At 44.0% G+C, this 26180-nt stretch overlaps 1 protein-coding gene across 3 annotated transcripts in view; it reads left to right on the forward strand.

The window, feature by feature from the left end:
• pam (peptidylglycine alpha-amidating monooxygenase) overlaps positions 1 to 26180 on the forward strand; it is a 285043-nt gene that overhangs the window by 96328 nt on the left and 162535 nt on the right. For all 3 annotated transcript variants that reach the window (XM_084326103.1, XM_084326105.1, XM_084326104.1), the window contains exons 5-6: positions 6468 to 6525; positions 18027 to 18114. In XM_084326103.1, coding sequence (XP_084182229.1) covers positions 6468 to 6525; positions 18027 to 18114 — 146 coding nt within the window. The remainder of the gene's footprint in view (positions 1 to 6467; positions 6526 to 18026; positions 18115 to 26180) is intronic.

Below are 26180 nucleotides of genomic sequence, written 5' to 3' on the forward strand. Positions count from 1 at the left end.
TCTGTGTGAGATATCTAGAGCGACCAGATAAAAGGTTATTATGATGTTGTCTGTGTGAGATATCTAGAGCGACCAGAGAAAAGGTTATTATGATGTTGTCTGTGTGAGATATTTAGAACGACCAGAGAAAAGGTTATGATGTCTGTGTGAGATATTTAGAACGACCAGAGAAAAGGTTATTATGATGTTGTCTGTGTGAGATATCTAGAACGACCAGATAAAAGGTTATTATGATGTTGTCTGTGTGAGATATCTAGAGCGACCAGATAAAAGGTTATTATGATGTTGTCTGTGTGAGATATCTAGAACGACCAGATAAAAGGTTATTATGATGTTGTCTGTGTGAGATATCTAGAACGACCATAGAAAAGGTTATTATGATGTTGTCTGTGTGAGATATCTAGAGCGACCAGAGAAAAGGTTATGATGTTGTCTTGTGTGAGATATCTAGAACGACCAGACACATTAACATATGATTTTGTTTTTACTTAGATAGTGAACGTGACGTAATCAAACAAGCAAGCTAGCTGGCTGCCATCATCACTAACTGCTAGATATAAGTGGCTAACGTTATTTCCAGGAACTAAAGCATTCATTCTGAAAGTTATGCCGTTCAGCGGTGTGACAGTTAATAGGGTCCCCTCTCGATGCCCTACACATTGTAGGTGCCGGTAAAAACAAGGGAAATATATATTTTTGAGACAAAACAATATTCGCATAAACTAATCGATTTCAAAAATGTAAATGTCCGACATCACCCCCACCCTCATCCACCTCCACTGGCTTTCAGTCAAGTTCCGGATATCCTTCAAACTCCTGCTCCTCACCTACAAGTCCCTCCATGCCCTCGCCCTCCGATACCTGTCTGATCTCCTCCACCAGCACACTCCATCCCGGAACCTACGATCCTCCGATCTGGGTCTCCTCTCCATCCCTCGCACCAGGTTGCAGACTTTCGGGGACAGAGCCTTCAGCGTGGCGTCCCCTCTCTCTGGAACTCTCTTCCCCCTGAAACCCACAACGCCCCAACCCTGGACACTTTCAAAACTGCTCTCAAAACACACCTCTTCACCAAGGCTTTTCCCCATTAGTTAGTTTTAGGGATGTCCCGATCCGATCACGTGATTTATATATATATATATCGGGTTACATTTATTTTTTTAATTTTTTTTTTTAATTCAACAAACATGACCATATTCACGTCTTAAACTCATACTGAGGCCTTAGTTTTGGTTTTAAATTGCATATCATCATTCATTTATTTATTGTCACACAGAGCAGAAGAATTTTGCCAAAACAAACGCATTTCCTTTGATTTAATTATACATCAAATGATTTATGTCAAGGATGAGGGACATCCACTAGTTGCAGAACTTGCAGTCACCTGATTTTTACAGACGATGGCGCCATTGCTCTCATGAAGCAGCAGGTTGGAGGCAGAGTTTTTAGATTACTCCGGTTGCAATGCCTCGCTTGAATGAAGTTAACTTTTCACCTGGATAACGTCAACATTCAAGGGTGAATGTAATGTGAGAAATTGGGATGAAATTATTATAATTTTAAATTTTTTTATCGGATCGGGAAAGATCAGTATCGGTAGATACTCAAAATCACATGATCGGGATCGGATCGGGACATCCCTAGTTAGTTTAGATTAGGTTCATTATCCCTTACCTGCCCTCATCCCCCCTTTTCCCCATATTGCCCCCTTTCCCTAGCCCTCTTGATTGTGAAGCAACCTTGGGTTTCCTGAAATGCGCTATAGAAATTTGATTTATTATTATTATTAGAATATTTTAAAATGGATGTCTACTGGATGCCCACCCCTACTAACATGCAGCTGCTTGGCAGAAATGCAACATGTCCAGCTGCTGAACCGTCGTCAGGTCATCCCACTCCACAGAGGTTCTTCACGTCACCTGCTGTCTTCATATATCTACATTTATTTAAGTCTCATCCGGTCAGATGTGCAGGTTTCTCCCCTATTAGAACTTTTGAATGACGCAAGCTGTGCCCTAAACCACCAATCCTCCTAGACCCCCTCCTCCCGTTAGACACCACTACCGCTAATAGCAGAGGGAGGGGAGTTGATGTAATCATTTGAAACCGTGTTGTTTGCACAAGTGACGGAGAAGCCAGACGAGGATAAATGACAGCCGCTAGCCGTCAGCCAATAACTAAGCAATTACACCGTTCTGCTGGAAATCACTTCCCGTCATGTTTATTACAAATGTGTCACTTAAATGGCTTCCCCCCCATACAATTGCCACTCCGGCTGCTGACTTTAAATTATTATTTTTTTTCTTTTTAACCAAACAACCCCACTGTGTGTTTTCCCAGCGCTGTTGGACAGCGGCACAGGTCGGGTCAGATTCATATTCCTTTCATTGTCACTTATTTCAGTACTTTACAGCAAGAACAGTGACATTCTATGTATTGTGGTCCTCGACCATAGCAGCTTCTATCTTAATAATAAGATGGATTCTTAATAGGGATGTCCGATATTATCGGCCGACCGATATTATCGGCCGATATCGGCAGTAAAATGTGATATCGGAAAATATCGGTATCGGTTTAAAAACAAAAAAAAAACAATAACAATATTTGTTATATATATATCCAGTGAAATTATTAGTTACCTGAAATTATTCAGTTTTTTGGACGGGGAAACCCTGCATATATCGGTATCGGTTGATATCGGTTGATATCGGTATCGGAAATTAAGAGTTGGACAATATCGGAATATCGGTATCGGTAAAAAAGCCAATATCGAGCATCCCTAATTCTTAATAATAAAATAAGATAAAAATAGAATAAAATAAGATGACTAAAATAAAGATGACTATATACAGTTCTAAAAGTGTGCAGTGCAGATAAAATAGGATACAAATACAATAAATGTAGCATAGAATAAAATAAGATGACTAAAATAAAGATGACTATATACAGTTATAAAAGTGTGCAGTGCAGTTAAAATAAGATAAAAATACAATAGATTTTGGCATAAAATAAAGATGACTATATGCAGTTCTAAAAGTGTGTATTGTGTTTGAGAAACGAGGATACGGAGGAGGAGGTGTTCTGCGTCGGCCTCGGCGTGTTTTCGTCTCGGCGCCGCAGATGAAGAGGTCAGCCGTCAGTCTGGAGCGAGACGAGAGAGATGCCCGCGGGCAGGCTGGGCTCTCCGTCACGACGCTGACAACAAGTGCTGTTGTCTCTGGCTCCGGCCGCCCCCACGCTCTAATAGATGGCTCTCTCTCTCCCTCTGTGTTATGCAAGGCCGCTGCGAGGGGGTGATTTAAGAGTCGCCACGCGGCCGTGTGTGAAAGTGCGACAGGAAGACACTTCTCCTTGTCTTCGCGCCAGCTCCACACACACACACACACACACACACACGCTCACATATGCTGCACACTTAACCCTTTCACTGCCACACTACAGAAGGTTAACCCTTTACTATCACACTACCGACGGTGATAGTAAAGGGTTAACCTTCTGTAGTGTGGCAGTGAAAGGGTTAACCGGCTGTTGTGTGGCAGTGGAAGGGTTATTGTCGCGGTGAAAGGGTTAACCGTTTGGTACTAGTGCGGCAGTGAAAGGGTTAACATTCACTTCACAAGGACCACAATGGAAACAAGCTCTAGGGCTTTATTGTGTTATTGTTTTTATCCTTTTGATCAATATTCTTTGTATTGTATTGCACAATCCTTTTTTTTTTTATATGGCTTCAATAAAGACATCAATCAATCAAAAAGCTCACATCGCATATAAACGGCAGTGGTGGAAAGTAACTACGTTTATTTTTTTACTCGAGTACTGTACTTAAGTAAAAATGTTAGCTACTTTAGTTTTTAGGGAAGTTTATACTCTTACTCCACTACATTTCAAAGGAAATATTGTACTTTTTAACTCCACTACATTTATCTGAACCCATCAGTTACTAGTTACTGTGAAAAAAAATTATTTCATGCCAAAAATGTATGAAGATTATATACTTTCACATTTGAAACTACTACTTTTTACTTAAGTAAAGCAACTGTGTACTTGTTCCACCACTGATAAACCGTATTTATTCATTTATTTTACCTGCGACTCTGTGTACTTTTGTGGAGTTCTTGTGTTTCTCAGTTTAATGAGCTTCCCAGACAGACACAGAGCATGTTTAACGAGCCACTTTCATCGTCTCTGGTGTTGTCTTCCTAATTGCTTACTAAGATATGAATGCGAGTGAGAAGCAGATTTTATTTGGATATTCCATAGAATTCTTGTCTCTTGTCAAAACAGATTTTCCAGATGCTAGCTGTGATAGATGTCATAACACCAATTTATCTCACATGTTTTGGTCTTGGCCATCTCTATTCAACTTCTGGTCTGCTATCTTTGGAACTCTCTCTGAGACCCTTCATGACAACCTCCAGCCTAACTCCCTCACAGCCATATTTGGCGTAACAGTTGGAGAGGACCCTAAGATTCTCAAAAGGCATAAAAGTATAATTGCCTTTGCAACTTTACTTGCACTCAGGAGAATCTTACTGCAGTGGGGGAAAAAAACACCAAAAACTTCGGTATGGTTGAGCGATCTTATGCAATTCATTCATCTAGAGAAGATTAAATACTCACTTAGGCTGAGGTTAGACTAGTGTATTCCTGGCGTTTTTTTATACGTTTTTGACGACGTATCATGTCCTATCTACACAGAAACGCGTTTTTTGGCGTTTTTTTGTGGATACGGCTGAAACGCAAAATTGTGTTTGCGTTTGGAGATACGCAAAAAAAACGCCAGGAATACAGCGTGTAGTCAGCACGGAGCAGTTGTTGCGAAAACGCCCATGCGCAGTAGATACCATCTGCGTGCCCTTCCTGTGTTTGGGACAGAGCTCCGTGTCCCAAATAGCTTCAGCTACCATGTGTTGTCAAGTTATTGTTATAAGGACCCCAGTCCAAGCTACAACAGTCTGCATTTCCTTAACAATTGTTTGTATTGAGCCGTATTGTATTGTACCCATATGCAATATGTTAAATAAAGTTTACATCCATTCATTCTGCTAGCATTACCGATTGCATGAGCTGGCTAACGTGAGCTATCAGGATTCAGACCCTGTTAGCTCAGAGTTCCTCTTTCAACTTAACAAGCATTAAACAAAATGGCCCAGTCATCTATTCACCTTTGTTTAATACACACAGCGTTGTCTCTAATGTTATCTAACTACTGATAGCTCGCGATATCATCAGTTTCGTGCTGGCTAAGTAGCGTGAGCTAACGTTAGCTTCTAGCCACAATGCTATATTGTTATAATGGCATACTCCATTGACGTTAGCATGCAGCTAACAATGCTACCGATCGTTTTTAGACTAAACTATCTGCTCTTGGTGGTCACTTGTGTTGATGTTAGTTTTGTTTCATCAACAAATGACAGGCAGAACACACAGTGAATGTATCCGTTTTGTTTATTGCACTTTTATTAGGCTTTGCTGAAAAAAGAATTGCTGCATTGAGTGAGCAAGCAAGATGGTGGCGCGGCATAGGCGCCTGCCTTATTGACATTTCTTTGCTGGAGCTTCCACCAGGAAGTGTATTGGCACATTCGTTCTGATTGGTTGAAATTGCCTTCATGTTTGCCACCTACTGCCACCTACTGCTTTGGCAGTGTACTACATCAGTGTGCTTGGCTGACAAAAACGAAAAAAAAACGAAAGTGTGACTCAGGCGCACGACGTCGCGGCGATACGCATAAGAAAACAATACGAAGATGATACGAAAGGTGTAACCTCTGCCTTAGGGTAACCGGAGTTGTTTCATGATTGTTGTAGTTTCTTATGCAGCCTTAAGCATTTACGTTCACTGTGTTGATGAATGCAACCTAAAGAATCCTTGACTTATGTTAGCTTGAATGTGGAAGTGGTGTGTCTTTTATTTTATTTAGTTTTGTCTCTCTCGGTTTGTTTGTTTTTGTGTTATGGGGGGGGGGGGGGGGATAAATCGTAAAATGTTGTTATTGTTATTGTTATTGTTATTGTTATTGTCATTTCTCATAATGTGCAAGACATACAGAACATTTCTATTGCGTTCCCCCCTTCCCACTGTGTATATAAAAGATCTCATATAAACATAAAGTAACATTTAGGACACTATAAACATAAAGTAACATATAGGACACTATAAACATAAAGTAACATATAGGACACTATAAACATAAAGTAACATATAGGACACTATAAACATAAAGTAACATATAGGACACAATGTACACACAATATACAGGACTATATACTGTATATATACAATATAAACAGTAGCTAGACATTTTATGAATGGGTGAAATAAATATAGCGGTAAAAGAGAACTTAGTGCAAATCTTGTTGGTATTGTATTCCAAAATAAAATACATAAAAAAACAAAAAAAAAAGCTGATTGTTTGGCAGTGTGATATTGAGACGGTCTGCGTTGTCTGCCCACTCTGTTTCAGTCGGACACCTACTTGTGCACGGTGGTTCCCGTACCGACGAGCCGAGACGCTTATATCGGTGAGTACATCCCTCCTTTCAAACACGCTCACCCTGACAGACCAAATAGAGCTGTGTGTTGTTGGCTCATTCCAGCCATTGGTCAGTCGGGCCATCAATCAGCTCTTCTTTCATTACATCAACTGCCTCCACCAGAATCACACCTAACAACGTCCAGCTGAGCCCACTCGCCAAACACTGCCTGTGGCCTCTATACATCTGAGGGTATTTACTTTCACCCGCTCTGTTCTCGAGTCGCTCTCTCTCACTCACACACACACACACACACACACAGTCACACACACACACACAGTCACACACACACACACACGCACACACACGGACACACGCACACACACAGACAGGGACACATGTCCAGGGGTTGATTTCCCACGTTGCCAGGGACAACGCTTCTTTCCCTAGCAGCCACGTATTGTAATTTGTTCCTCTGACCAATAATAATAACACGGCACTGACACGTCCATCTCTCATGGCCAATGTTGCCGGACTCTAGCCAGCCAGGGTGTTGTTTGCCTGGAGGGGCCAGCGTGGCGTTCTGGATGGGGCCAGCGTGGCGTCCTGGATGGGGCCAGCATGGCGTCCTGGATGGGGCCAGAGTAGCGTCCTGGATGGGGCCAGCGTGGCGTCCTGGATGGGGCCAGCGTGGCGTCCTGGATGGGGCCAGCGTGGCGTCCTGGATGGGGCCAGAGTGGCGTCCTGGATGGGGCCAGCGTGGCGTCCTGGATGGGGCCAGCGTGGCGTCCTGGATGGGGCCAGCGTGGCGTCCTGGATGGGGCCAGCGTGGCGTCCTGGATGGGGCCAGCGTGGCGTCCTGGATGGGGCCAGAGTAGCGTCCTGGATGGGGCCAGCGTGGCGTCCTGGATGGGGCCAGAGTAGCGTCCTGTATGCGGCCAGCGTGGCTTCCTCGATGGGGCCAGCGTGGCGTCCTGGATGGGGCCAGCGTGGCGTCCTGGATGGGGCCAGCGTGGCGTCCTGGATGGGGTCAGCGTGGCGTCCTGGATGGGGCCAGCGTGGCGTCCTGGATGGGGCCAGCGTGGCGTCCTGGATGGGGCCAGCGTGGCGTCCTGGATGGGGCCAGCGTGGCGTCCTGGATGGGGCCAGCGTGGCGTCCTGGATGGGGTCAGCGTGGCGTCCTGGATGGGGCCAGCGTGGCGTCCTGGATGGGGCCAGCGTGGCGTCCTGGATGGGGCCAGCGTGGCGTCCTGGATGGGGCCAGCGTGGCGTCCTGGATGGGGCCAGCGTGGCCTGAGCAGATTCGCTTGTGGTTATGTCTCCATTGGATCTCTCCAGCTACTAGGCATCCTTGCCAAATTCGTACTACCAACTGCGGTACACATCATGATGAGCCATTATGATGCAAAAGCTTTGACCAGGTCTGGTCAGGGTGTGGAAGGTGGCTGTATCATCAGCCAGGTCTGGTCAGGGTGTGGAAGGTGGCTGTATCATCAGCCAGGTCTGGTCAGGGTGTGGAAGGTGGCTGTATCATCAGCCAGGTCTGGTCAGCGTGTGGAAGGTGGCTGTATCATCAGCCAGGTCTGGTCAGGGTGTGGAAGGTGGCTGTATCATCAGCCAGGTCTGGCCAGGGTGTGGAAGGTGGCTGTATCATCAGCCAGGTCTGGTCAGGGTGTGGAAGGTGGCTGTATCAGCCAGATCTGGCCAGGGTGTGGAAGGTGGCTGTATCAGCAGCCAGGTCTGGTCAGGGTGTGGAAGGTGGCTGTATCATCAGCCAGGTCTGGTCAGGGTGTGGAGGGTGGCTGTATCAGCTGGGGTCCAGCCAGGTCTGGCCAGGTTCTAAAGCCTGGGTGTGGTAGAGACGAAGCGTGTAATCACTCCACCGCTTCTCCCTCTCGGAGGATTAGACCAGGTTGATTGGACCGTGTTTCATTTGTGTTTACATGTATTTATTTTATTTTCTATCCATCTTTTTTTTTTTGTATCTCTTTTTGACATGCACTGCCTTACCACTTGCCTCTTGTGAAAGGATTTTTGGACCAATGTATTTGTTCTATGTGCAAACGAAAACAATGCAATTAGCTCTTCAATAAAATATTATAATAATAATAAAATAATATGTGGTGTGCCTTAGACAACAATAACTACAGTTCACGAGGAGCTTTACGATATCAAATTAATAGGTGATGGGATGAAGGAAGGAAGGTTATAAGGTAGGATTCACTGAAGGCTTGTATGCAGCAGGGTGTTGTGGAGGCCCAGGTCGTGCTGACCCAGCCAGGGAGGGTATCGGCCCAAGGCTGTGGACCAAGGTTGTAAGGCTGTTTCCGAACCCTGTTTTTGGGATTCGAACTTTGTCAGGGTTTTTCGAACGAACGTTCGAACCTTCGTTTTTAATTAAAAAAAATTAAAGAAGTAAAGCGTTTTGTAATATTTTTATTTTTATTTTTTTACTATCCTCAAACTAAATCCTCAATTTGAATAAAGTGATTAATCTGATTAAATTAGTCTTTTTCTTTTTATTAAATCAACTTTCCAGCCCCAGACCCAGCCCAGGGAGAAGCCCCAGCCCAACTAAATCAATTAAATCAACTTTCTTTAATGAATATAACTCATCAGTTTCTTTTAATACTATAATATTAGTGTAGCCTAATCTTTATCTGCAACTGTGAAGAAAAACCCCATTGGTTAAACAGAAAAAATAGGATTTTTTTTTTTTTTTTATATAAAAAAAAAAAAATGCGAATGTTGATTTAGAATACAAATGCCAACGTAACGTACGAAGGTTCGAACGTTTGGGCTCAGCCCTACAAGGTTGTGAGTGATGCGTCCGGAGGGTGTCCTTGCTACAGTACATAGGCTGTGACACCAACCCTAGGCTGTGTCAACGCCAGTGTTAATTCCGTCAGCTATTTTTCATTTTAGTTTTAGTCTTGCATAACACTGATCAACACCCCCAAGGGGTGATACCAACCCTAGCCTGTAGTGTAGAGAACTAGGTTGATACCCCCCACCTTTTCTGTCGTGCTTTAGTGGTGGAATGCTTCTCAGCTGTAGGGTGAGAGAAAGGTAACACAATGATTGGCTGCATGAATGAACAAAATCTGATATGCATCTCGACTGGAGGGGAGATATGTTGGAAGTAATTTGAGTATTCAAGTTCTATGCCCAAAATGAGGTCATATCTCCATTTAGTTCTAGAGTTGACTATGTTTAGTTCTAGAGTTGACTATGTTTAGTTCTAGAGTTGACCATGTTTAGTTCTAGAGTTGACCATGTTTAGTTCTAGAGTTGACTATGTTTAGTTTTAGAGTTGACCATGTTTAGTTCTAGAGTTGACTATGTTTAGTTCTAGAGTTGACAATGTTTAGTTGTAGAGTTCAGTTGTAGAGTTCAGTTGTAGAGTTCAGTTGTAGAGTTCAGTTCAGTTCTAGGGTTCAGTTCTGGAGTTCAGTTGGAGTTCATTTGTAGAGTTCAGTTCTAGAGTTCAGTTCAGTTCTAGAGTTCAGTTCTGGAGTAGAGTTCAGTTCTAGAGTTCAGTTCTAGAGTTCAGTTCTAGAGTTCAGTTGTAGAGTTCAGTTGTAGAGTTCAGTTGTAGTTCATTTGTAGAGTTCAGTTGTAGAGTTCAGTTGTAGAGTTCAGTTGTAGAGTTCAGTTGTAGAGTTCAGTTGTAGAGTTCAGTTGTAGAGTTCAGTTGTAGAGTTCAGTTGTAGAGTTCAGTTGTAGAGTTCAGTTGTAGAGTTCAGTTGTAGAGTTCAGTTGTAGAGTTCAGTTCAGTTGTAGAGTTCAGTTGTAGAGTTCAGTTGTAGAGTTCAGTTGTAGAGTTCAGTTGTAGAGTTCAGTTGTAGAGTTCAGTTGTAGAGTTCAGTTGTAGAGTTCAGTTCAGTTGTAGAGTTCAGTTGTAGAGTTCAGTTGTAGAGTTTAGTTTTCTCACGCTGATAATAATAAAGGCTCTGCCCTCTGACACACACACACACACGCACGCACGCACACACACACACACACACACACACACACACACACACACACACACACACACTGGCACATAGGCAGTCAAAGGATATTTAAATGTGGCAGATTGAGGCATTTTTATTTAAATGACTGTAATGTTGTTTCAACATCAGTGTGTTGTGTAGATGTGAGTGGCGTGAGTGATGTAGAATATGTCTTTGAAGTGTGTGTGTGTGTGTTTTATGTGGTGTGTCGTTTTGTGTGTGGTTGTGTGTGTGTCTGGTTGTCTGGTTGTGGTTGTGTGTGTGGTTGTGGTTGTGTGCACGTTTCACCTGGCACCACCAGCTAGCTTTCCTCTTGGAAACCATCTGCCACCGTCAGTTCTATTACATCAGACACACACACACACACACACACACACACACACACACACACACACACACACACACACACACACACACACACACACACACACACACACACACACACCATTGAATATGCATCCTATTACCTCCCCTCTGCCCCTCCCCCTCCGCCTCCATGACATTGCATCATCTGTTCGGTGACAGTGAGGAACCAGTTTAGAGAGAGAGAGAGTCGCAACGCCAAGAGGTGTGAGCTGTAGGCGTGACACACAAACGGCACTCGGGGAAACACCAGGTTTATATCGGGTATCTATCGTTCCGGATGTGGGAACGTTATAATTTTCCATTCATACATTGTTGTGTTAGTACCGTCGAGAATATAAGTATGTTTTTAGACTGTATAGCAGTAATTCCTAGAACACACGCTATAGGCCAGACGCGTATTATACATTATTGATTGGCGTTTCGTCCCTATACACGCTATATTAAAAATGTCAAATGCATATGATCGCTATACATTATGCTCCATCATGCGTGAAGGAAACGGGGGGGGGGGGGGGTCGTTTATGATTCCTTGATCGTCACTAACGGCTTTCTTTAGTAAGACACCATACGTTGATCGGACAGATTGCAATGAAATAAATGGACAATTGAGCTCGAAATAACGTTAGATTCCTCTTACCTCTGGCCGATGCGTCTGGAGAAAAAAAATTCCAATTATTTGACGTCTATCTGCTAGATCCATTTTCCGTTTTTGTATGACGCAATAAACGCCGAAAGCATATTGATTCTTGCGTCTTGAAAGCGATCCAATGCACTAGAGGTGTGTATATTTATCCACGTTACAAGATATCTCTGGCGGAGCTTTTTCCCCGATGCACAGAGCGCCACTTCCGGTTTAGAGTTGAGTGTAACTCGCCCGAAATCCACCAGGCGGCGGTATTGAGGCGTTGCCATATCAGACAGGGTCCAGCTGGCTCCCTGAGGCTTCCTGGATGAATTATGAATACCAATAGCGAATAAAAGAAATAACTATCATAACAACGAGTTTACTCATTGTTGGCACTCAACGCATGGCGGCCAATAACGAGTATACTCGTTATTGGCAATTAATGTGTTAAACAAGTCAAGAAGAAACATCACAATACATCAAGAACAAAACAAAAACGCCATGAAATCAAAGATAAAATGTAAAATAAATAAATGAATGCAACACTCCCAGACACATACCACACGCGAAGGTAAGGGAAAAACCCACTAAAAAAACCTAGCAATAGGAACAAAGTGGAGGAGAGAAACCTTAGAAGGGCCGTTCAAGGGGGGGATTTCCCTTCGTAGATGTCGGTGATGGTAAAACAACACTGCTACAAAACAAACGGGCCTGAGGAGGAGAACCACAGTGTCGCCTCAAAGTAAACTCCAGAACCCGCGGAGGCCATTTTGGAGCATTATTTCCGCACGGGCGGCGGCCCGCGCGGTGATTTACGCACCGTATCTTCAGCCATTAGAGTTAATTGGCAGCGGGGCGACGCTGAGGCGCGCGGCTGAAGGATACGACGGGGTCCCAGGCGCAATGATTAATTTCTGGTAAATGACTTACAAGGGATTATTTTTGCTAATGCGCATGGCTGTGTTTTTTATTTATCTCCGGGGCGCATGATGAATCGCCTTCTTGTTCAACCCCCCGGTCTAGCTGGAAATAGAAACCTGCCCCCCCCCCCCCCCCCCCCTCGAGTGGCCAGTGCCGTTAGCATGGCTCCACATATGAGACGGCGTGTTGTTCTTACGTCTCAACGACACTGTGTTGGCTCTGTATTAAAGTGATCAGCTGTCCGTGTTTACATCCGTATAACAGCGTTGATTAACAGAAGGCCTCTGATGCCTTCTGAGACCGTCCGCCTGGGTACATCATGTAGTTGTTATTGCTGTGTAATTGTCAGAGAGTGTGCTGTGAGTATAAGTGCTTTTCACCCTTTTTTCAGAACTACTTCAGCTTTCAATGTCTGTTATTGTTTGAACTGTATGTTTTGAGTGTGTATCAAGGAAAACAAAAAATCTGAATGGGATTTTTACAGGTTTTTTAGTGAAGTAGACATTGCAATTGACCATCAATTTAGCTTATGTACATTTTTAACATGGAACTTTTAGATGATGCTTTTTAGGCAAATTTTGACCTTGGTGCAGGTAGAATTCTACTTGTGTTTACTTCCTCAATAACTCCCACAGTTTTTGGATTACCGTAAAAGGCAATATATGTGAAGAAGAATAGCGCAAATACTCCAAGTGAAAGAGTAAAGAGAAGCAGCAGTGGTACATGGGGCCCAGGAGCGGCCCGTAGGTTTAAAGGAGTGGGCGACAGTGGCTTAGGAGGCAGAGCAGTCGCCTGGTAATCAGAAGGTTCCCGGTTTTTCGATTCCCGCTCCTCCCAGGCAGGGTGTCAAAGTGTCCTTGAGCAAGACACTTAACCCCCGAACTGCTCCTGATGAGCAGGTTGGCACCTCCTTGGCATGGTCGCCTCCACCATTGGTGTGAGTGAACGGGTGAATTTGTAAAGCGCTTTGGATTAAAAGCAGCTATAAAAATTCACCATTTACCATTTTTACCTTCTCTCTGCAATTTTTTTTATCTAAACTTTTTTATTGCATTTTCCATCATTCAGATGGTCTCTTCACATGTTTTCTACATCATTGTGATGCAAAACTAAAAGGATAGGAAAACCAACCTGAAAAAAAATAAACAAAAAAAAACAGAAATACAGGCCAGCGCATTCCTCACATTGATCATATAATCAGTCGTTACATGTTAAGGTTACCCATATCTACTGTATAATTATAAAATGCACCGAGAATATAAATCGGACATAAGATATCCTTACTTTTATTTACCTATCATTATCAAATCTTTTTGAACACATGCAAGCTATTATTAACTTTGTGTATAAGTTGCTCAAAAGAGGCTAATCTAGCAAGCTCATCATTCCACTCTCTGAAGCTGACTTTCTCTGTTGATTTCCAATGCCTCCTCAATACTATCCTACATCCTGTTATGAGGGCCAGCTTTATCCAAGAGCATAAATGCTCTAATGTTACTGTATCATTTCCACAACCTTGACTATTTCTGGCAGCGGCTCACATGCTTGTTTTTTTTGGGGCTACATTAGAAGACGAGGCCTCTGTGTGTGGAGGTTAAAGAGGATAGCCTCCCCCAAGACACCAGTGAAGTTAACCCCCCTGTTTCTGAAGTGGCTCAGTGAGGTGGATAAGACGGCCGTTGATACGACGAGGCTCGTCACGGGCCACGGCTTCTGGTGCTTATAGGCTGTAGATCACCACTAAAGAGGAGTGAGATGTCTCCATTAGCACTCTCTCTCTCTCTCTCTCTCTCTCTCTCTCTCTCTCTCTCTCTCTCTCTCTCTCTCTCTCTCTTCCCTGCTCTCCTTGTTTCTATACACAGGGGGCCCTGCCTTCTGTTTAGCCATGATTAATGCAGAGGTGTTGCCTAATGACGCCGTGTAGTCTCAGTGAGCGGGGGGGGGGGGGGGGGGGGGAGAGCTGTGACCAAAGAGAGACCAACCCTGCTGGAAGCCGGGGTCTTTCCTCCTCTCCTCTCCTCTCCTCTCCTCTCCTCTCCTCTCCTCTCCTCTCCTCTCCTCTCCTCTCCTCTCCTCTCCTCTCTACTCCTCTCCCCTCCTCTCTCTCCTCTCCTCTCTACTCCTCTCCTCTCCTCTCCTCTCTACTCCTCTCCCCTCCTCTCTCTCCTCTCCTCTCTACTCCTCTCCTCTCTCTCCTCTCCTCTCTACTCCTCTCCTCTCCTCTCTACTCCTCTCCTCTCCTCTCTACTCCTGTCCTCTCCTCCTCTCCTCTCCCCTCCTCTCCTCTCCTCTCCCATCCTTTCCTCTACTCTCCCCTCCTCTCCTCTCCTCTCTCCTCTCCTCTCCCATCCTCTCCTCTACTCTCCTCTCCCATGCGTTCCTCTACTCTCCTCTCCCATCCTCTCCTCTCCTCTCCCATCCTCTCCTCTCCTCTCCCATCCTCTCCTCTACTCTCCTCTCCCATCCGTTCCTTTCCTCTACTCTCCCCTCCTCTCCTCTACTCTCATCTCCCATCCGTTCCTTTCCTCTACTCTCCTCTCCCCTCCTCTCCTCTACTCTCATCTCCCCTTCTCTCCTCTCTCCTCCATCTTAATGGAGTAACGCAGAGGAGAAAGGGGGTAGGGTGGATTATAGCTCCTGTCTGAGGGAGGATAACAAGACGACGATCTGGAAGAGACCATGAGTATCACTCACAACCAGCTGGCCCTCCTAGAATAATGTCGTTCCTATAATACCGTGCAGTTTTGATTTGTGAATATGAACAAGTCTCCCCCTCGGCTGAACCAACCGGAGACGAGACTCTCAATGAGGACGTCAACAAGCGACCAATCCTGAAGCTGCTTCATCGTGACGGCGAATGATGGAACAGCTCCTAGGACACTGTGACAGGACAGTACCCATTACTAGGCCTTGGTTATTGAAAATCAGTAGCATCATGGTATCAATATTGATATCATCAAATCAATACAACCCAGTGTTGGGACTTTAAGGAGAGACTTCATGTTCACACATTGAAACTGAGCCGTCTTCATTCGGTCGTCCTCAGACGAGTCTCCAGTCTTCTCGGTCGTCCGCACATCCAGCGAGCTCCACAGAATTCTCCACTTCCTGCACCTCTCCTCGGCACGTCCACGTATGTCGGCGTGGGACGTCCTCGTGATCAAGGTCCGTGTGATGGATCCCACAGCACCATCCTGCCGGCTGGAAGCTATCTGTGTCTGTGGCAATGGCCGGCCAGTTTCATCCTCCTGGCGCCACTTTCTCACTCAGCCTTGGCAGCCCCCCATACAGCTGCTTGTTGGTAACATGCTGGGTCTGGCCGATGTTTAGCACCGCACGCAGCATTCTGTTGTAGCACCCATCCAGAGACTTCTGCAGGGTGGGCTTCAGGGTCCAGCTTTCACAGCCATATAGGAGGACCGACTCCACAGTCTCATGGAAGAAGTTCCACTTGATGTGTCAGGAGAGATGTTCCACACACTAGTCCTGTCATCCAGGGCCCTCCATGTCAGCGCTTTCCTCACCTTGAGGCTGTACAGTGTTATTATTCTAGGATCTGCAGGTTCTCTGTTGTTGCTGCGATGTGAGCGGAGAAGTTCAGCTGGTCGTCAAGGACTACACCAAGATCCTTGGCGGTCGGGGAGGCGGCCACAGCTACATTCTCCACTGTGATGGAAAGGTCGGTCAGGGCCCAGGGGGAGGATTTGGCTGGCAGGTGGAGCAATTCTGTTTTGTTTAGGTTCAGTTTGAGGTGGTTGGACGTCATCCAGGCGGAGATGTCGGACAGACTGGCCGAGATCCGCTCAGAGACGTGAAAGGAGGGAGGAAAGGAGAGTACGAGTACGGCATAGCAATGATACGAGAAGCCACGAGACGTGATGATGTTACCCAGAGATTTGGTGTAGAGGGAGAAGAGGAGGGGTCCAAGGACGGAGCCCTGGGGGACACCTGTCCGCAGGGGGCGAGGGGCCGACAGGGTCCCTCTCCATGACACTTGGTAGGAGCGGTCGTCGAGGTATGACGTCAGCCATGTCAGCGCAGAGCCAGCCACTCCCATTCCTGCGAGGGCCGCAAGGAGGATCTGATGGTTGATTGTTATTATTCTGGGATGGCCAGTCGGTTCTGAGTAACGCTCATATGAAATATCATGAGTGAATTATATTTGACTGTGGCCTTTCCCTTCTTTTAAGAAGGGTTGAATAATACGACTGCACTGGTTTAGACAAAACAATGACTCTGACGCTAGAGATTCAAACCCCGGAGAGATGTAAACCGAACGACGTTAGTGTCGGAAATATCTCTCCGCTCGCACCGCGTCTCTTCTTTTCTATCGCTCTTTTTCCTTTGATATGACAACGAGCAGCTGGTCTCACTCCACCTCCTAGTCACACAGAGAGAGAGAGAGAGAGAGAGAGGCGCTGCTCCTTCTGCACACAGGCCTGGAGAGACACACTGATGTAAAGAGGCACGAGGAGGCAGCAACAGCCACCAGCCCCCACACTGGGCCGCTGTCAGTAAAGGCCCATTCATTATTCAAAGCGGAGGATTAGGCGGTGGGGTGGAGGGCCCCCGCTGGAAGGAGCCCGTCCCCGGGGGGGGTCCATCACTTTCATGTAGATCGAGCGGCATTGATTTTCCGTCGGGACCCCGACGCCTCGGCCCCCCATGCAGCGCGCCCGGCGTGCCCGTCCCAGCTCCTTCCTCCTCACCCAGGCCACGGGAAAGAGACCGGTGTCCCCTTTTTAACGTCCCAAAGAGCCACGTCTGAAAAAAGGGGTATTTGGAATTATTATTTAAGACGCACGCGCGACTCAATTACCACTTTTTTTTCCTTCTTTTTTTTGGCACCGCTTGAAGTGTTTGAGCGGGGGATTTGGGGTTTTATTAAAATGCTGACTTTTCAATTATTCTCTTTAAAGAAAACCCTATTAGAGCTGTTTCACTGGTTTACTTTGAGGCCAATATAATATTTCAGCATGTTCATTTCTCATATGAAAAGAAGCAAGCAAATCAATATCCTGAGTCCCTTCAACAGTTTCTGCTTCCACATCAAAACAAGCTCACCACGGTAGACAGTTATTCTCACTGCTGGTGTGCCAGTGCCCATGGGGTTGCTATCATTAGGTTTGCCAGCGATGAGTCTTTGAGCCAGGTCATGTTTTTATTTTTCAGTTGAATCATATTTAAATAAATGCACCGTGGTCCAACGTCAGTGAGTAATTCAGATTCAGCTTCAGACAAACTTTATTGATCCCACGTGGGAGCAATTCATAATCGAGTAAAATATATATTTGATAGGGCATACAGACCCTCATCTGCACCTTTTGATCACACTGCCTACTTGCTCATATGTGCCGTATATTCAGAGTTAATTATATTGTTTACACGGCCTATCTTTACTTTCTACTGTACTATAACTTTATTGCCTTTATTATGTCTTCTACTATCCCCCCCCCCCCCCCCCCATGCTGCTATGATGCCTGAATTTCCCCAAGGGGACCAATAAAAGAATAGCTTATCTTATCTTATAATAAATCGCAATCTCAATATTAACCAAAGATAATGGTGATTATTATTTTTTGCCATAATGGAGCAGCTCTTGCGTTACATCCCATAATGTTGTGTTTGTTGTCCCTCCTCAGTGGACTTCCTGCCTCACGCCACCATGGACACGGCCCACCACATGCTGCTCTACGGCTGTCGCACACCTGTGAAGACCAGCGGCTACTGGTGAGTCACCTGGACGGGGCTGGAAGAAGTCTTTATGTGTAGCTAGGGCTGACCTCGACTAGTCCACTAATCGATCGAACGGAGCCGTAGTCGACTGCCAACCTCTTAGTCGAATGCAAAAAAATTAAACGCAACATTATGTCATACAGTCTAGACTGAGAGATTGATTTATGACGTGATATCATCTGCGGTCCGCCCGCCGGCGGGTTAAAGTGGTTAATCACTGTCTACTAACTAGAGATGACACTGTCACTCACTCTTAATCACTGTCTACTAGAGATGACACTGTCACTCACTCTTAATCACTGTCTACTAACTAGAGATGACACTGTCACTCACTCTTAATCACTGTCTCTACTAGAGATGACACTGTCACTCACTCTTAATCACTGTCTACTAACTAGAGATGACACTGTCACTCACTCTTAATCACTGTCTACTAGAGATGACACTGTCACTCACTCTTAATCACTGTGTCTACTAGAGATGACACTGTCACTCACTCTTAATCACTGTCTACTAACTAGAGATGACACTGTCACTCACTCTTAATCACTGTCTCTACTAGAGATGACACTGTCACTCACTCTTAATCACTGTCTACTAACTAGAGATGACACTGTCACTCACTCTTAATCACTGTCTACTAGAGATGACACTGTCACTCACTCTTAATCACTGTCTCTACTAGAGATGACACTGTCACTCACTCTTAATCACTGTCTACTAGAGATGACACTGTCACTCACTCTTAATCACTGTCTACTAGAGATGACACTGTCACTCACTCTTAATCACTGTGTCTACTAGAGATGACACTGTCACTCACTCTTAATCACTGTCTCTACTAGAGATGACACTGTCACTCACTCTTAATCACTGTCTCTACTAGAGATGACACTGTCACTCACTCTTAATCACTGTCTACTAGAGATGACACTGTCACTCACTCTTAATCACTGTCTCTACTAGAGATGACACTGTCACTCACTCTTAATCACTGTCTACTAGAGATGACACTGTCACTCACTCTTAATCACTGTCTACTAGAGATGACACTGTCACTCACTCTTAATCAGTGGTGCGTTATTGAAATCATCTGGGGTGACACGCACCACGTGCACGCACGCTCCCGCGAATGCGCATTTAATGTCCCCTCGCTTGGGCACAGACTAAAGACAGTGCCTAATTGCCTCTACGAATGGAATGTAACACGTCTTCACAACAAGGTTAGGTGTGAATGTGTCTGAGAACGTATTTAACACACCTGACGACCGGAGCTATTGATATGCAAATAGCGAGTGAGGTTGCACACCGTGCTACCCCGTCCCATGAACAACGCATGCCTGCTCTTAATCACTGTCTACTAGAGATGACACTGTCACTCACTCTTAATCACTGTCTACTAGAGATGACACTGTCACTCACTCTTAATCACTGTCTACTAACTAGAGATGACACTGTCACTCACTCTTAATCACTGTCTACTAGAGATGACACTGTCACTCACTCTTAATCACTGTGTCTACTAGAGATGACACTGTCACTCACTCTTAATCACTGTCTACTAACTAGAGATGACACTGTCACTCACTCTTAATCACTGTCTCTACTAGAGATGACACTGTCACTCACTCTTAATCACTGTCTACTAACTAGAGATGACACTGTCACTCACTCTTAATCACTGTCTACTAGAGATGACACTGTCACTCACTCTTAATCACTGTCTCTACTAGAGATGACACTGTCACTCACTCTTAATCACTGTCTCTACTAGAGATGACACTGTCACTCACTCTTAATCACTGTCTACTAGAGATGACACTGTCACTCACTCTTAATCACTGTGTCTACTAGAGATGACACTGTCACTCACTCTTAATCACTGTCTACTAGAGATGACACTGTCACTCACTCTTAATCACTGTCTACTAGAGATGACACTGTCACTCACTCTTAATCACTGTCTACTAGAGATGACACTGTCACTCACTCTTAATCACTGTCTACTAGAGATGACACTGTCACTCACTCTTAATCACTGTGTCTACTAGAGATGACACTGTCACTCACTCTTAATCACTGTCTCTACTAGAGATGACACTGTCACTCACTCTTAATCACTGTCTCTACTAGAGATGACACTGTCACTCACTCTTAATCACTGTGTCTACTAGAGATGACACTGTCACTCACTCTTAATCACTGTCTACTAGAGATGACACTGTCACTCACTCTTAATCACTGTCTACTAGAGATGACACTGTCACTCACTCTTAATCACTGTCTCTACTAGAGATGACACTGTCACTCACTCTTAATCACTGTCTACTAGAGATGACACTGTCACTCACTCTTAATCACTGTCTACTAGAGATGACACTGTCACTCACTCTTAATCACTGTGTCTACTAGAGATGACACTGTCACTCACTCTTAATCACTGTCTACTAGAGATGACACTGTCACTCACTCTTAATCACTGTCTACTAGAGATGACACTGTCACTCACTCTTAATCACTGTCTACTAGAGATGACACTGTCACTCACTCTTAATCACTGTCTACTAGAGATGACACTGTCACTCACTCTTAATCAGTGGTGCGTTATTGAAATCATCTGGGGTGACACGCACCACGTGCACGCACGCTCCCGCGAATGCGCATTTAATGTCCCCTCGCTTGGGCACAGACTAAAGACAGTGCCTAATTGCCTCTACGAATGGAATGTAACACGTCTTCACAACAAGGTTAGGTGTGAATGTGTCTGAGAACGTATTTAACACACCTGACGACCGGAGCTATTGATATGCAAATAGCGAGTGAGGTTGCACACCGTGCTACCCCGTCCCATGAACAACGCATGCCTGCTCTTAATCACTGTCTACTAGAGATGACACTGTCACTCACTCTTAATCACTGTCTACTAGAGATGACACTGTCACTCACTCTTAATCACTGTCTCTACTAGAGATGACACTGTCACTCACTCTTAATCACTGTCTACTAGAGATGACACTGTCACTCACTCTTAATCACTGTCTACTAGAGATGACACTGTTAATCACTCTTAATCACTGTCTACTAGAGATGACACTGTCACTCACTCTTAATCACTGTCTCTACTAGAGATGAAACTGTCCCTCACTCACTCTTAATCAGTCTACTAGAGATGAAACTGTTAATCACTGTGTCGAAATGCCCTTGAGCAAGACTGTGAGGCATAAGTTGCAAAGCACTTTGGATGCACTATATGAATTCAGTCTATTTTCTTAAAATTATTTATTAAAAACCGTCTACCAAAGGCAATAGCAGATGTAGTACTCGATGGTATCCGATCGAAGGACATCTTGGTTGCAGGTGATTGTATTCAAACAGTAGGAGAGTATCATTAACGACAACCGTGGCCAATGAACTGTGACATATTGCATAGCCAAATTCATCATGAGAATACTATGAATTATTATTATTATCATTGTTTATTACATGGCGTTTTCACGTTCGCCGAAATGCTTGCTTGTGATTGGTCAATAGCCCCCGACAGCGGTGAATTATTTTTCGATAACCACCGGTGATTATTGTTTTTCGCAGCTGGAGTAATCAAGCCCCACTGACACACACTGTTTCAGTGCAGCCAATCAGACACACCTGCCGGGCTGCCTGCGATAATAATAATCACTTTATTTGGGCTGACAGAGCCACAGAACAACTGCGATTTGTCAAATGAATTAGGTATATTGTTAGTAAGTTAGCCATGTAATAAGCGGGATAATGTATAGCTATACTCGGTCATCATCGCAAAATAATTGACCTTCACTGACGTTTAAAACACCTCGTCGAGGCGGCTCGGTATTTTAAACTCTGTCGGTCAATTATTTTGCGACAATGACCTCGTAGCTATACATTATCCCTTACATAATTTATCTCTCTCTCACACACACACAGAGTCTATCTTATGTGTGTTGCATTTGAACACTTGAGCAGTGAGCTCATGCACAATTTACATAAATACCAAGTCTTGAGAAGACACATATACCAATAGTGTTTATTTTTCCAGCCAATTCGACGGCCGCTGGAATTTAAATGACCTAAATATCTTGGGTGAGTAATGACATCTACATAGCGTGTTGTCATGTGGGCCGTCTGAACAGACACCACACGTACCAGCGGAGGTAACACTGACCGCTTCTGGTGACATTATTGACAGGTTGTTAGCTAGTTAGACAGACGAGCCTGACATTTCCCCCCATTCCAAAGTCCCTATTACACACTATTAAAGACTGTTACACTATTACACACTATTAGACTATTACTCTATTAAAGACTTACACTATTAAACTATTAAATACTTACACACTATTAAAGATTGTTACACTATTACACACTATTAGACTATTACTCTATTAAAGACTTACACTATTAAACTATTAAATACTTACACACTATTAAAGACTGTTACACTATTACACACTATTAGACTATTACTCTATTAAAGACTTACACTATTAAACTACTAAATACTTACACACTATTAAATACTGTTACACTATTACACACTATTCAAATCAAGTCAAATCAAATGTATTTGTAAGGCCTGACAACAACGCATGTTAATGTCCCCATGGGCCACTGGACACGTCGTCTTTAAACGAGTCTAGAAGAAACATCACAATAAATCATTAATCTATTACTCTATTAAAGACTTACACTATTAAAGACTATTACACTAGTACACTAAAGACTAAAACACGACTATACTTCAGACTTTAGTCCTCGAAGGCTGAAGAAACTTCAGAGCGCTGTCTTTCAGCCACGGTTGTGTTGAAGCACAACAAACACTGCTGCCTGTCTCTCTCTGTGCCTGTGTCTCTCTCTGTGGGGAGTCTGTTGGCTAACTTTGGTTGATGCTGAACATAATAATTTACAGCACAAACTGACTTTTACAAAGTGTGGTAATCAAACACGGTTAGAAATGATAATTCAATTGTTTACAGAGAGCCTATAATATTTAACAAATGCACAGACCATCTGTTACCATTGATTATAATTACTGGTATCCAAACACACTCGCACAACAACACACACAGAGATCATCCACTGTCTGTGGGGAAGAGAAAAAGCCCAACTGTGTCACTAGTCTACCAAGAACAAGTCACTAGCTACCAAGAACAAGTCACTAGTCTACCAAGAACAAGTCACTAGCTACCAAGAACAAGTCACTAGTCTACCAAGAACAAGTCACTAGCTACCAAGAACAAGTCACTAGTCTACCAAGAACAAGTCACTAGTCTACCAAGAACAAGTCACTAGTCTACCAAGAACAAGTCACTAGTCTACCAAGAACAAGTCACTAGTCTACCAAGAACAAGTCACTAGCTACCAAGAACAAGTCACTAGTCTACCAAGAACAAGTCACTAGTCTACCAAGAACAAGTCACTAGTCTACCAAGAACAAGTCACTAGTCTACCAAGAACAAGTCACTAGTCTACCAAGAACAAGTCACTAGCTACCAAGAACAAGTCACTAGTCTACCAAGAACAAGTCACTAGCTACCAAGAACAAGTCACTAGTCTACCAAGAACAAGTCACTAGTCTACCAAGAACAAGTCACTAGTCTACCAAGAACAAGTCACTAGTCTACCAAGAACAAGTCACTAGTCTACCAAGAACAAGTCACTATCTACCAAGAACAAGTCACTAGTCTACTAAGAACAAGTCACTAGCTACCAAGAACAAGTCACTAGTCTACCAAGAACAAGTCACTAGTCTACCAAGAACAAGTCACTAGCTACCAAGAACAAGTCACTAGTCTACCAAGAACAAGTCACTAGTCTACCAAGAACAAGTCACTAGCTACCAAGAACAAGTCACTAGTCTACTAAGAACAAGTCACTAGTCTACCAAGAACAAGTCACTAGTCTACCAAGAACAAGTCACTAGTCTACTAAGAACAAGTCACTATCTACCAAGAACAAGTCACTAGTCTACCAAGAACAAGTCACTAGTCTACCAAGAACAAGTCACTAGTCTACCAAGAACAAGTCACTAGTCTACTAAGAACAAGTCACTAGTCTACCAAGAACAAGTCACTAGTCTACCAAGAACAAGTCACTAGTCTACTAAGAACAAGTCACTAGTCTACCAAGAACAAGTCACTAGTCTACCAAGAACAAGTCACTAGTCTACCAAGAACAAGTCACTAGCTACCAAGAACAAGTCACTAGCTACCAAGAACAAGTCACTAGTCTACCAAGAACAAGTCACTAGTCTACCAAGAACAAGTCACTAGTCTACCAAGAACAAGTCACTAGTCTACTAAGAACAAGTCACTAGTCTACCAAGAACAAGTCACTAGTCTACCAAGAACAAGTCACTAGCTACCAAGAACAAGTCACTAGTCTACCAAGAACAAGTCACTAGTCTACCAAGAACAAGTCACTAGTCTACCAAGAACAAGTCACTAGTCTACCAAGAACAAGTCACTAGTCTACCAAGAACAAGTCACTAGCTACCAAGAACAAGTCACTAGTCTACCAAGAACAAGTCACTAGCTACCAAGAACAAGTCACTAGTCTACCAAGAACAAGTCACTAGTCTACCAAGAACAAGTCACTAGTCTACCAAGAACAAGTCACTAGTCTACCAAGAACAAGTCACTAGTCTACCAAGAACAAGTCACTATCTACCAAGAACAAGTCACTAGTCTACTAAGAACAAGTCACTAGCTACCAAGAACAAGTCACTAGTCTACCAAGAACAAGTCACTAGTCTACCAAGAACAAGTCACTAGCTACCAAGAACAAGTCACTAGTCTACCAAGAACAAGTCACTAGTCTACCAAGAACAAGTCACTAGCTACCAAGAACAAGTCACTAGTCTACTAAGAACAAGTCACTAGTCTACCAAGAACAAGTCACTAGTCTACCAAGAACAAGTCACTAGTCTACTAAGAACAAGTCACTATCTACCAAGAACAAGTCACTAGTCTACCAAGAACAAGTCACTAGTCTACCAAGAACAAGTCACTAGTCTACCAAGAACAAGTCACTAGTCTACTAAGAACAAGTCACTAGTCTACCAAGAACAAGTCACTAGTCTACCAAGAACAAGTCACTAGTCTACTAAGAACAAGTCACTAGTCTACCAAGAACAAGTCACTAGTCTACCAAGAACAAGTCACTAGTCTACCAAGAACAAGTCACTAGCTACCAAGAACAAGTCACTAGCTACCAAGAACAAGTCACTAGTCTACCAAGAACAAGTCACTAGTCTACCAAGAACAAGTCACTAGTCTACCAAGAACAAGTCACTAGTCTACTAAGAACAAGTCACTAGTCTACCAAGAACAAGTCACTAGTCTACCAAGAACAAGTCACTATCTACCAAGAACAAGTCACTAGTCTACCAAGAACAAGTCACTAGTCTACCAAGAACAAGTCACTAGCTACCAAGAACAAGTCACTATCTACCAAGAACAAGTCACTAGTCTACCAAGAACAAGTCACTAGTCTACCAAGAACAAGTCACTAGTCTACCAAGAACAAGTCACTAGTCTACCAAGAACAAGTCACTAGTCTACCAAGAACAAGTCACTAGTCTACCAAGAACAAGTCACTAGTCTACCAAGAACAAGTCACTAGCTACCAAGAACAAGTCACTATCTACCAAGAACAAGTCACTAGTCTACTAAGAACAAGTCACTAGTCTACCAAGAACAAGTCACTAGTCTACCAAGAACAAGTCACTAGTCTACTAAGAACAAGTCACTAGTCTACCAAGAACAAGTCACTAGTCTACCAAGAACAAGTCACTAGTCTACCAAGAACAAGTCACTAGCTACCAAGAACAAGTCACTAGTCTACCAAGAACAAGTCACTAGTCTACCAAGAACAAGTCACTAGTCTACTAAGAACAAGTCACTAGTCTACCAAGAACAAGTCACTAGTCTACCAAGAACAAGTCACTAGTCTACCAAGAACAAGTCACTAGCTACCAAGAACAAGTCACTAGTCTACCAAGAACAAGTCACTAGTCTACCAAGAACAAGTCACTAGTCTACCAA

Source organism: Notolepis coatsorum (assembly GCF_963971535.1).
Source record: "Notolepis coatsorum genome assembly, chromosome: 12".
Taxonomy (NCBI): domain Eukaryota; kingdom Metazoa; phylum Chordata; class Actinopteri; order Aulopiformes; family Paralepididae; genus Notolepis; species Notolepis coatsorum.